At 39.1% G+C, this 13,570-nt stretch overlaps 1 protein-coding gene across 6 annotated transcripts in view; it reads left to right on the top strand.

Moving 5' to 3' along the window:
• The window catches only part of nid2a (nidogen 2a (osteonidogen)), a 113,847-nt gene that overhangs the window by 34,200 nt on the left and 66,077 nt on the right, over nt 1-13,570 (top strand). For all 6 annotated transcript variants that reach the window (XM_043697645.1, XM_043697646.1, XM_043697642.1 and 3 more), the window contains exons 12-17: nt 934-1,179; nt 2,531-2,776; nt 6,316-6,546; nt 7,647-7,892; nt 8,716-8,955; nt 9,387-9,626. In XM_043697645.1, coding sequence (XP_043553580.1) covers nt 934-1,179; nt 2,531-2,776; nt 6,316-6,546; nt 7,647-7,892; nt 8,716-8,955; nt 9,387-9,626 — 1,449 coding nt within the window. The remainder of the gene's footprint in view (nt 1-933; nt 1,180-2,530; nt 2,777-6,315; nt 6,547-7,646; nt 7,893-8,715; nt 8,956-9,386; nt 9,627-13,570) is intronic.

Genomic DNA, 13,570 nt, shown 5'->3' with positions numbered 1-13,570 from the left:
TGGGAGAATGGGGCATGGCTGTCCATGGAGGGGAGATTGGGTCATGTTGATGCCGAAGGAAGATCATGGGGCTCAGAGAGAGAGATGTGGCTGATTGAAGGAAGGTCAATCTCTACTGATGCAGGTCAAACATGAGAGAAGGGAAATGAAGGATGATTACAGACAGGTCAACAGTGACCCTGTGAGAGTTGAGGGTTGCCACAAACAGGTCATGGGTGATAAAGAGAGGGTCAAGATGATGGATTGTAGTTCAGCAAAGGCAGAGTGACAGGTCTATATTAATGGAGATTAGATTGACAGCGTAATGGCAGCTTGCTCAAGGGGCACAGAAAGCGTAGCTAAGTGATGGAAGGAAGGTCAAAGTTGATGGTTTTCTGATCTAAAGATTGAAGCGAGACAGCTGAGGAGAAGATAGCAGTAGTTAAGTTCAAATTCCTTGTCTTGGACAGGCAAAATGATTCTAATAGCAGGCAGGGAATCAATACCTGTCTAAACACTGTTTCAGTATTGTGCCCAGACCTTTGACCACGATGACAAATGGCAGGGTTGGTGACTTCCGAGCCATCTCAGTGCAATGAATAGACCCCTCGGCTGTTCATAATTACACAGGCCATCAGATGATTTAACTTGACCAGCCGTCCCACTTACTAATGGAGGTTCTGCTCATTTCCAATGCTGTTGGCAGGACAATCAGTGCTGCAACAGGCTGTGAATCCTGGACAATTCCTTTCTCTAACTGGAAGATATTGCAGTTACCTTAATTCTAAGACAGGCTAACTAAGCTCTTACTGGGACTGGTGGGCTGGGTGTTGGGGAAGTGTGGGAGGCAATTGTTTTGGGATGCTGGGGTTGCATTGATACCTTGCATCTTGTTGAAGTTTGCAGCACTGTAATTCATGCAACACAGCTGACAAAGAAGTTTTTCTTTTTCAGAACCTGTATCACGCACAAAGACTGCTTGTGAGGAGCTGCGAGATGAAGTGGAAGCTGAGTTCAGCCCCCGTGGCCCAAGACCCCACTTTGGTATGCATGTTCCTCAATGTGATGAGCAGGGCAACTTCAGACCTCTACAGTGCCACAGCAGTACAGGCCAGTGCTGGTGTGTAGATGCATGGGGCAGGGAAATTTCTGGAACCAGAACACAGCCTGGAAATAATCTACCAACATGTAGGCACTCAGGTCAGTAGGTCTTGTTTATTTCAATTGTAGTTGTTATCTCATTAAATTGCCGATTTACTGAAATTTCGAAGGAAGCAAAATCACTGGTCAGTTGTGCTTTAGAAACTTTCTGTTTATCTCATGTTTATCTCTTGCCATTTGTTTACTTATTTTACTTGATGGGGGTACAGTTGACTATAGGTTTGAATGGTAATTAGTTATGCTACATCTTAACTCATAGCATACAGACAGCGCTATCTCACTCTTTTTCATCATGAAAATATATTAAATGCAATAAGTAGCTGTACTTGCGTGGTAGATATAAATTAAACACACCACAGGGTGCTAAGCCTTATCATTTTGTGTACCATTACATTTTTAAAAACATGGTAAGTGTTAGTTACTGCCAATCGTTCTCTGTAATATTGAAATTTAACTATTGTGAGCATTGAATCTCATTGCTTGAAGTACTAATGGTTGGAGGATTATCAATGAAAACTTTTCTTTTCCTTTTTTTCTCTCCTTTAGTTTAATATTGCTTTCTCTCAGTTTATTCCACTTTCCATATCAGATTTGACTTTGAAAATATCCACACATCATTGTCAGCCACTCAGCTATTAATTTCATAATTTTTTAAATGATTTGTCTCCAGAGCTACACTTGTTTGCTTTGAGCACTCAAGTCTCGGGTTCCCTTGCTGCAATGTTCATCTTTCACAACTTGGCGTGCAATATTTAAAAATTTTAAAAACCTCAATGCATAAAGGAAAAACTAAAGAATGCCATATATATTGTTTAGATGCCTTGCAGAGTGCAAGTCACTGGTTTGGATATGATTTCTTACCCAGCAATTTCAATTTTGCCTCTGACTAAATTCCACAGAAAAGCCTAGCCAAAAATATTCTACAACCATATTTTATCCAATTACACTGAAGACTTTTTTTAAAACTCAGATGTTTTTGCTCTAACCATTCCAAACATAAACCCTCATAAATTAACATTTATCAAACGGGACTCGTAAAAATTCAGATTTCTGTCAGTGTGGAGCTTTAGAGAACAAGTTAATTGTACTAAATTCTGCTGGGTAAATGTATGTATGATTGCCCTATCACTGCTGTTCTTGCTGATCCATCCTGTCAAGCGTCATTTTAATTTTCAAATTCTTGTCTTTATTTTCAAATGCTCAATGGCTGTGCCCCTCCTTTTCTTTGTAGTCACCATATTTCTCTGAAATAGCTGTGATCCTCTAGGTTTGGCCTTCTGTGCATTCTCAATTATTAGTACATGAGTTTTTTTTATAAGCGGACATTGCATGACCAAATTTACATAGTCTGCACCCTTATTTTGTAACCAGTTTCTGTGTATTTGATTAGAACCCATTCAGCACTCAAAGACTGCTTGCGAACAGCATCGAGAGAGACTGAAAACAGAGCTAAGTGTGCGTGGATCTCCAGCTCTTACTGGAATCCATATCCCTGAGTGCGATGATGAAGGAAATTTCAGACCTCTGCAATGCCACAGCAGTACTGGCCACTGCTGGTGTGTCTATGAAAATGGACAAGAAATTCCAGGGACTAGGACGCCACCTGGAACTGATCAACCACAGTGTGGACAGCCAGGTCAGTCAGTATTTTAACTAAGTAAAATAGCCAATGTTATACAAAAATAAGGAGTTCAAAATGTTTTGCATTTGCTTTAAAGTGAATTTAACTTTGAGTTTGGATAAAATTCAAATTCATAGATTCTGATCATATGGAAATGGTCAATTAATGATTTGTAAGTATCTGTGGATATGCAATTCTTATCATGATTGTTAAGGCGTGGGTGGGATAAAAGTTCTGATCATCTTATATTTGCAACCAGTAGACCTGAGGAGCATTCTTTGTCTTGCTGTCTTGGCAGTATTTTCTACCGTGAACCATTTAGAATGGGCATTTATATCGTTCATTTCTACTGATCTATTTAAACCTACATTCTATTCTATTTGCCATATTTTGGTCATTTACTCAGTTTGTCTAAATTCCCTTGAAGCCTCCTTCTGCCTTCCTCAAAGTTCACATTCCCACCAAGTTTTATATCATGTACAAACGTGGAACTTTTATAACTGGTACCCATAACCAAATCATTGATGTCGATTGTGAATGTACGTGGCCATGCACTGATCCTTGTGTAAGCCAACCTAAGAAGTTCTCATTTATTCCTTCCCTACTTTCTGCTTATTAACCAATCCTCAATCTATATTACCCACAATTCATGCTCATTAGCTTTGTTTACTAATCTCCTGTGTGGGGCTTTACCAAAAGCCTTCTGAAAATTCAAATACACTGAATTTAATGATTCCTCCTTATTGACTCTGCTAATAATATCCTCTTAAGAGAATCGTTAAGCATAATTTCTTTTTCATAAATCTATGTTGATTCTGTCCAGTCAGATAATTATTTTCTAACTATCTAGTTACCACATCCCTTACAGCAGATCCTGTTATTTTCCCTACTGCTGAGTTAGACCACCAATTCCCTCCATCCTTTCTTAAACAGTGGGTTGCAACTAATGTTCAGACACCATTTCAGAGTTGATAGAAATTTGAATACTATATCCAATATTAATTTTTTACTAATACTAATTTGTTTTCATTTCTACATTCTCACTTGATCCTTGGATCTTAATTATTTTAATGAAACCTCGTGTCTTCGTCTCTGAAAACAAAGTACATTTTCATTTCTCTGCCGTTTCTCTATTTCTTATTATAAATTCTCCTACCTCTACCTCTCCTACACATTTATCTCTGCTACATAAGTTTTTTTCTGGTTACATATCTATAGAAAATTTTCCAGTCTGTTTTATATTCCTTGTTGCTTTACATTCCTAATATTTTGACATATTAATGAGTTGGTGGACAGGGCTGAATTTCAAAACTTGCAGATGATGTGAAACTTGGAAGCATTGTGAACCATGAGGAGAATAGTATATGATTCAAAAGGACATATTTACTATGTTTTTTAACTAGCTATTTATTAAAACTGAAAATTTAAAAATGATAAAAATCAAAATCAAATGCACAGAATCAATGTAATAAGTTTGAAAAGGAGGGAAGAATAAGAGCTATACATTTTAGAAGTCCTCAGTGACCTTGGTGTATTAGATTGTTAATCAAAGGCCTGAATTGTTTTGTTATTTGCTTATATGTTCATTAAGGCGAAGTTTGGAAATCTCTATGAATTCTCAATGAATGAGTATCTCCCCAATTTGCTTTTTTCACTGAGCAATGCATTTCAAGATATAAAAATGAATCAGGGAGACAGAGTATGTTTCGGTCCTTGCTGTTAGCAATCTATATTCTTTCTCTCTCCTGCTGCTTAAAAGCTGCTGCTGAAATTCAGAAATCATTTCAGAGTTAGAAAGAAAACTCAGAAAAATGACTCAGAATCACGGGAGTATTATGGTGCAGAAAGAGGCCATTCAGCCTGGCATGTCTACACCATCCCTCATGCCATTCTCCTGCCTTTTTCCTGTATCCTTACACATTGGTTATGTTTAAATAATAATCTAATGACCTCTTGAATGTCTCAATTGAACCTGCTTCCCCCAGACTTTCAGGCAGTACCTTCCAAATTTGAACCATGCATTGTATGAAAAGGTTTTGATACAGCTTGCAGATCCTTTTGCAAATCACTTTAAATTTATACCAACGTGTTTTAGGAATTTTACAAATGTTTCTCCCTAGATACTTTATAAAGCCTCTTCATGATTTTTTTTTTAAACTTCTATCAGGTTTCCTTGTGCCTTTTCTCTCTGAGAACAATCCCACCTTCTCCAATCTATTCTTATGATTGCGGTTTATCATGCCTGGAACCCTTCTTGCAAACCTCTTCTGCATTTTTTCCAATGCATTCAGATCTTCCTACATTGAGGTACCCAAAACTGTATACAATATTCTAGTTAATGTCCGATGTGTCTTATAAAAGTTCAGCATCACCTCCTTGCTGTTGTACACTATGCCACAATTAATAAAGCTGAGGAAACACTATGTTTTATTCTCTCAAAGGATCTGTGTAGATACACATCAAGGCTCCTCTGTTCCTGCACCTCCTTTAGAATTGTAGCCCTGATGTTATATTGTCTGTCCATATCCTTCCTACCAAAATGCTTACGTAGTACTTCTCAGCATTAAACCTGATCTGCTATTGATCTCTCCACTACATCAACTTGCACTCCCTCAGTTTGGTGCGACCCGCCTGCTGTTGACCTCCTGGACAACCTTCAACCACATTCTCTTTGTCTTTGCATTGCCATCAGGCTGCTTCCTCTCATTATTGGGAAATAGAGTCTCCCTCAGCATGAGGGATATGTTGCTGAAGTGGGGTGAAATCTTTACCCCTCTCGAAGTTTCTTTATGGCAACTTCAAATTTAACTATGTGTGGAGTGTCCCATTAAGTAATGGAGTTGATATTGTATCAGGTGGGTTGGCATCATGCTTCCTGCAGTATATAGGATAAGAAACCTGAAAAATGACCATGAGTTAGCTAGTAGGCATCCAACAGTCCATCTCTGATGTCCAAGCACAGCAAGATTTCAAGTTAAAAAGATACTGGCAGATAAATTACATCTGTTTCTGTTCCTCGCACACTTTTAGGCATCACCATCCCCTCCTACAACTCACATTGCCCTTAAATTAAAATTCAATTCAGTGCCCATGTAGATTAAAATTCAGTCCAAAATCTTTCACTCCAAAGTTGATTTTCTCCCCAACACATTCCAACAAAATAAATCTCACAGACGCTCTTCTGCTAATCATTTCCCTTTCCAATTACATGGTTCATTGAGATGTTGCTGCCAGCATAGCCCTTTACAGTAAACTTTTGTAATGATTGCTAATAAGTAAAATATACACAGATATCTAGAATAAACCACACTCAAAATCCAAATTCTGACTGACAACAGGCATATCTGAAAGAATTAAAAGCAAATTCAGCTGATGCACCTAGAATGTATGAGGGGCATTGTATTTAAAGTATATGGGTATAGGTATATTTTATATCCCATAATGAGGCTGGTGAAATAGTCCCTATACAGGAGGCTATATTAGATGACATTGTTTGTCTGTTTTGTACTTTTGTTTTTGTCTGTTTGAAAACCAGGTTCTTTTTCTTTAATTAGTAACAAATGAACGTCCAAAGACTCTTTGTGAACAGCACCAAGAGAGAGTGCACTTAGGCTTGACACCTCTAATTGGAGCCTATATCCCTCAGTGTGATAAGCAGGGGAACTTCAAGCCTCTGCAGTGCCATGGCAGTACAGGCCACTGCTGGTGTGTGGATGAAAGGGGACAGGAAATTCCTGGGACAAGGACACCACCTGGAATTAGTCAACCACAGTGTGGACAGCCAGGTCAGTCAGTATTATAATTAAACAGTGACTCACATTGCAGAAAACGAATTGAGAAGTTCAAGGCATTTTTTTTAAAAATGTGTCTAACTTGGAGTTTAGCAATTCATTTGTGTAAATTATACAAACATTATTATGGAATAGGTGATCTGGTCTAATCATTTCCTGTGACTATTAATGGCCTTTCACCCATGTTGGTATTATTCAGTACATATGACTGGGCAATATGTCTGACCATACTCATTTACATCCAAAAAAGTCCCATGGTCTTCCCTGGGTATTTCCGTATCCCTTTCCCATATTTATCTTCTGTTGTCAACCAACCCCTTATATTCTTCTATCAACTGATCTCACTTTTTCATTGGTGTTTCTATGACATCCTGGATCTCACCAAATGGATTCACCATTTATTCAGGCCAACCACTTTGGAAAAGATGCTATATCTTGACTCAAACAATGATTATAGGATTAAAGATAATGATGAAGGATTAAAGTAAAAAACCCTCAGACATTTAGCTTTTTTATTTGCTATACCTGTTGCATTTTTGTCAGTAGATAAGCCATACATCATCTTTTCCCATATCACAATTCAGTCAAATAAATCCTACACAGGCCTACTTGACCAAAGTTCCTTCCACTTTCCTGAGAAGAACATTTTCTGCAAGAAATAGCTGCTGTCTCAGTTCCTCCAATAATGCTCACAAAAGAACATTCATCAAATAATGAAGAAAACCTAGCGTTAGGTCTCCACTAAAGTATGGAACTTTAGTTCTGTCTGAACACTGGTGGGGACAGCAGCTCATTACATGAATTGAACTAGAAGATGAAGAACATACAGCATTGTATGAAATGTACAAGACATGAAAGCAGATCAGCTTATGGCTGTTTTAATTCCTATAATCAGGCTGTTGACAACATTTGTGCAAAGAAAAAGAGACATCACATGACCTAATTTGTATTTGTAAAATTCCTACTCATTCTGTCTGTTTGATTCTAATAAACAAATTGACAGCAACAAAAAGCAACATTCCTTAACTCAACTTGCAAGATAGTACTTTTGTTCTGCAGTTATTTTAAAATCAGGATCGTTTTGTTTGATTTAGTATCCACTGAACGCCCAAAGACTATTTGTGAACAGCACCGAGAGAGACTGCGAGCAGAGCTGAACCTGCGTGGATCACAATCTCTTGTTGGGGCCTATATCCCTGAGTGTGACGAGGAGGGGAACTTCAAGCCTCTGCAATGCCATGGCAGTACAGGCCACTGCTGGTGTGTGGATGAAAGGGGACAGGAAATTCCTGGGACGAGGACACCACCTGGAACTGGTCAACCACAGTGTGGGCAGCCAGGTCAGTCAGTGTTGTAATTCAGCAAAATGACCCAGGTTGTAGCAAAATAGAGGAGTTCAAAGAGACTCTAATATGCTTAAGTGAGTCTAGCCTTAAATTTGGCCACACAGTAATATGTAATTTATAAAAACAGCTTATTATGGAACAGCCGGTTTTGGATCAGCTAGTGATTGTGACACATGACAGGAACAAAACACTGAGAAACATTTATTTGCATCCTAAAGGTCTGATTATCCTTCACAATTGCTGCCCCCACCTCTCCCATCATTCGTGTCTGTTGTTGCCCAGCTCTCGGTATGTCCCATATCCTTTTTACTGATCTCTTTTCTACAGATGTTCCTTTGCTTTCTTTATCTCCCCAAATTTATTTGCTATTTATTCAGATTTTTCAGCTGAACAAACATGACAGTTCACTCTAGGATTCAGAAATAGATGTAATGAGCAATGTGAATAAAAACTAATTTTGTTTAAATCTGTAAATATCAAAATTGCAGAAAGAGTGAAATCAATACGCTTCTTTCTGTAACCATTCAGTGCATTAGCCTTTTAGTTCCTTATGTTTAATTATTCTAGAGTGTCATTTTCTGTTGTAATTGTATGCTTCCTTAGGTTGTTGCCAGTCCACAACCATGTGACATAAACCATTTGCCCCAAGGTCTATTTTACTTCCATCACTTTTCAGTAAATTAACACATTAATACGTATTAGCTGTAACCAGGCCGTTCACGATACAAGGTGGAAGAGATGTTACATGACCAGAGTTAAGAGATTTCTACTTTTAATTTGTTATTGTTCCAAAATCAGTTTCTTTTTGTTTGATTAGCAAACAATGAACGTCCAAAGACTGCCTGTGAACAGCATCGAGACAGATTGCAATCAGAGTCACGTGGATCACATCCTATTATTGGAGTCCATATCCCTGAGTGTGATGAAGAGGGAAACTTCAAGCCTCTGCAGTGCGACAGCGGTACAGGGTACTGCTGGTGCGTATATGAGAATGGACAGCAAATTCCAGGGACGAGAACATCCCCTGGAACCAGTCAGCCACAATGTGGACAGCCAGGTCAGTCACTGTTTGCATATTGAGAATGACCAGTGTAACAGCAAATAAAAGGGTTAAAAAGAATGTTCTTAAAAGTGTGTCTGAATGGAACTTGTTTGGGCATCTGTGTGTAATTCATGGAAATATATTGTCCCTACCTCTTAGCCAGGAGGCCTGGGTTCAAGTCCCACCTGGTACAGAGGTGTGTAGTAATATCTCTGAACAGGTTGGTTAGAAAATATCTACCTTCAAATCAGATGATCATGGGATCTGTAACAGTAAAGTTCCTGTTGCTGCTGCAGAGGTGTGTACATCAATCCATTTGGAAACCAAAGCAGTAGAAATTACCTCTGTAGTATTGGAAATCCAAAATAGTGAAAGTGCACTTTAAAACAGGTCCTTTGAGAAAATATGTAATTCTGTCCAAACAATTCTCTTTATTCATTGGTTAGCAATCAATGAACGGGTAAAGACTGCTTGTGAACAGTATCAAGAGAGACTTCAAGCAGAGCTGCGGCTGCGTGGAACTCTTGTTGGAATTCATATCCCTGAGTGTGATGAGGAGGGGAACTTCAGACCTCTGCAATGTCATAGCAGCACAGGCCGCTGCTGGTGTGTATATGAGAATGGACAGGAAATTCCTGGGACTCAGACGCCTCCTGGAACTGACCCACCCCGCTGTGGCGTACCAGGTTAGTCAATGTTTTAATATATGAAATGACCAGTATTGTAGGAAAAATGAAGATTCAAAGGAACCTTAATTTACTTAAAGTGATTTTAGCTTGGAACTTGGTGAAATCAACTGAAAAAGAGTCATGTCTGACTGGAAATGTTAACTCTGTTTTGCATTGCACAGCTGAGTTTCCCTGGCACTTGTTTTTACTTCAGTGTTCTGCTTCTGTGTCAGTTATAGTGATACCTTTTTATTTAGATGTTCCAGTCTATGTTATCTTTCTATTGAATATTTTCTACTATTCTTATATTTTTGTCATTCAATAATGCTGTAACATGGGTGGAAATGTTTTTTAAAAAATATTTTTATTAGAAACTTTTTCAAATCTTTTATAAAACATCTATATATAAAAAAACAGAAAGAGGCAGTACAACAATGTCATATTACAATTCTATTAATAATGAACTACCTACTATTCCACCAGAACAAACGTATCTACTTAACTTTTATTTAATTTGATTTTAGTTTAGTTTAAGTTAAACTGAATTCAAATTAACTTAAATTAAATTATGTCACATTACTTTATTCTATTTCACTCACCACACCTCCACTGAGGCTCCCATCCCTGGGAGCACTAGTCAATGGAGGGATAGAATTTTAACCTCCTAACTCACTGACAGAGGGAAAGCATGAGGAAGAACATGAAGTTCAACTGGGCTTTTGTAGGTGACTTTCCTACTCATTTGCATCTCAGTTCCCATTTCCCAAACAACTAGATCAAGTGGCATGATGCGAACCAGATGAAGCCACTTACGCTCAACAACCAGAAAGAAGACTCCTCAAGAGTGGCTATTCATCTCTCAGAAAGCATGATCACTTGATTTATGTGCCTCCTCCATTAACTCAGATACACCCCCTGATGAGAACTGCAGGACATACATGCTGAGGTGTTTCAGGTCTTTGTGCTGATATCTACTCTTGTGGAAAGTGTGGCCACTGACACTGAGCATCAGATGTGGCCCTCGACCAAGTGCTTGCCAATGGCATGTCCACTCAGAATACAGCCTGAAGCAGGATTTTTCTGAGAAAGAGTCACTGGACCTGAAACATTAACTCTGATTTCTCTGTACAGATGATGCTAAACTTGCTGAGCTTTTCCAGCAGTTTCAGCTTTCGTTTCTGATTTCCAGCATCCACAATTCTTTCAGTTTGTATTTTTAGAAAACGTGGCCTTGGTCATACGCTATCTCTCTTAATGCAGGAAAGTGCTGTCCAGCTTATTGGTTGCAGGGATATGAGGGTGACAGAAGATGGGTCAAGGGAACATGGAAATGAATGTGCTGTTCAAGGTGCTTCAATCTCTGAATCTTTACCCCTCCTTGGTGGCACTACTCCGTTTCCCCCATTGGCAGCCCCTCAACTGGAATCATATTTTCTATCCCTTGTCTAAATGGCCAAATCTGCTCCTGCATTGGTGCTGATGGGGCAGTCTTTGGTGTGTCTTTATGGGCTCCAACCCCAGAGGACCTAGGGCGAAGAACATTTGAGCAGACAGAGCAAGGCATTGAGCAACCTTCCTCTGGTTCTGCTGAAGTCATATGGCTAGCCCCATTTGGGAGTAATAGAAAAAGGAAGAGGGGAATTTGTAGTTACACAAGGAGATTGACGTGTGTGTTTTACACCATGTTACACTGGTACATTTCCATTTCATGATCTTACATCTTAGAATTTACTTTCCTGCCCATTTTTGCCTATCCCTTTGCTAAGTGACTTTCTGCTGTGTGAAGAATGGTTTTGCAAACAGTAAAGACAAATTTGATAAAATAGATTATCTCATGTTGTGTTTCTCCAGTTCAGGAGAAAAGAACACCAAGGGAAATTTCTGGCAGAGATTTTTGCTGTGGCAGAGAGAGATGAAACAGATTCTACAACCAGCTTCATAACCCCAAGAACTAATGAAAGTTAAACTAAAACCCTGGTTCTGTGAAAGCCTGACTCCACCCATTCATATTGTCTCTATTGTTCTAACCTATTCAATTAAAAAGGGCCAGGGTTTCTCAAACTGTTTACTTTATTGGCTTAGAAGAGACAGCTCGTCACCTCTGGCTTAAAACTGCTCTTCAAAAAAAAAGCCAGGACAAAATACACCTCTTAAAGCCATTGTATTGTCGGAAACTCACAACTAATTCAACCAATTACCCTTTAAAATCTAACAGCTGCAATGGTGGGATTGAAACCTGTATTCCCAGACCAGTTAGAGTCATAGTGTTATAGACGTACAGCATGGAAACAGACCCTTCGTCCATGCCGACCAGATGTCCTAACCCAATCTAGTCCCATTTGCTAGCACTTGGCCTATTTCCCTCTAAACCCTTCCTATTCACATAACCATCCAGATGTCTTTTAAATGCTTTAATTGTACCAGCCTCCACCATAACCCTTTGTATGAAAAAGTTGCCCCTTAAGTCCCTTTTATATCTTTCCCCTCTCACCCTAAACCTATGCCCTCTACTTTTGGACGTCCCCACTCCAGGGAAAAGGCTTTCTCGATTTATCCTTTCCATGCCTCTCATGATTTTATCAACCTCTATAGGTCACCCCTCAACCTCCGATGCTCCAGGGAAAACAGCCCCAGCCTATTCAGTCTCTCAGTATAGCTTAAACCCTCCAACTCTAGCAACATCCTTGTAAATCTTTTCTGAACCCTTTCAAGTTTTGCAACATCAATTGCACGCAATATTCCAATTATCTATCATACATCTCTACAGTAGGTGGGACTTGAAACCTGGGCCTTCTGGTACAGAGATAGAAACATTGCCACAGCAGCTTAATTTCTAGAATACATCTCTCAAATATAAAATTCAATGAGTGTCATCTGCTCTACATAAATTGTGGACCTGTTCCATTTTACTCTTAAAGGGTTCTAAAACATTTCTAATACTAACATATAAAACCAATTGTAGTTTAACAATTTGGATGTGAACGTAGAAGGTATAATTGATAAGTTTGCAAATTACATGAATATTAATGATATTGTTGATAATGAGAAGGATAGGCTCAGGCTATGGTCGGATATTGATCATCAGGTAAATTGGGCAGAGCAATGGAAGGTAGAATTTAATCCTATAAATGCATTTTGGGAGGTCTAACAAGGAAAGGATATATACATTGAACAGTGAGTCCCCAGGGAATACTGAGGAACAAAGGAACTTTGGTGTACAAGCCCATCAATCATAAGACCATAAGACCATAAGACATAGGAGTGGAAGTAAGGCCATTCGGCCCATCGAGTCCACTTCGCCATTCAATCATGGCTGATGCGCATTTCAGCTCCACTTACCAGCGTTCTCCCCGTAGCCCTTAATTCCAGGAAGTATCAGCATAGATAGACAGGGTAGTGAAGAAGGTATAGGGGATTGCTTGCCTTTATTAGCTAGGGCATAGAACATAGGAGCAAGAACGTCTTTTTACAACTTTATTAAACTTGGTTAGGCTAGAGATGGATTCCATGTGCAGTTCTATTGGAAGGATGTGACTGCACTGGAGAGACTGCAAAGAAGATTCACCTGGATGTTGCCTGGGATGGAAGTCCTCAGTTATGAGGAGAGACTGGGTTTCCTGGATCAACTGGATTTGTTTTCCTTGGAGCAGAGGAGGCTGAGGGGGTTCTAACTGAGGTAGACAAAGTTGAAAGGTGTAGACAGAGGAGATTGTGAGAATCTCTTTGGCAGATGTGTCTAAGACCAGAGGGCACAAATTGAAGATGAGAAGCAAGTGGTTTAGAAGAGATTTAAGAAAAAACATTTTCACCCAGAAGGTGGTAGATATATGGAACATTCTGAGAGGGTGTTGGAAGCAAGTACTCTTGCAACATTTAAGAAGCATCTATGAGTATTTAAAATGACAGGGCAGGGGAGGCTATGAACCACGTGCAGGTAAACAAGATTAGTGTAGTTTGGTGTT

Source organism: Chiloscyllium plagiosum, chromosome 10 (assembly GCF_004010195.1).
Source record: "Chiloscyllium plagiosum isolate BGI_BamShark_2017 chromosome 10, ASM401019v2, whole genome shotgun sequence".
NCBI classification, from domain to species: Eukaryota; Metazoa; Chordata; class Chondrichthyes; order Orectolobiformes; family Hemiscylliidae; genus Chiloscyllium; species Chiloscyllium plagiosum.
Note: the sequence above shows the minus strand (reverse complement) of the source record. Positions and strands in the feature narration are given on the sequence as shown.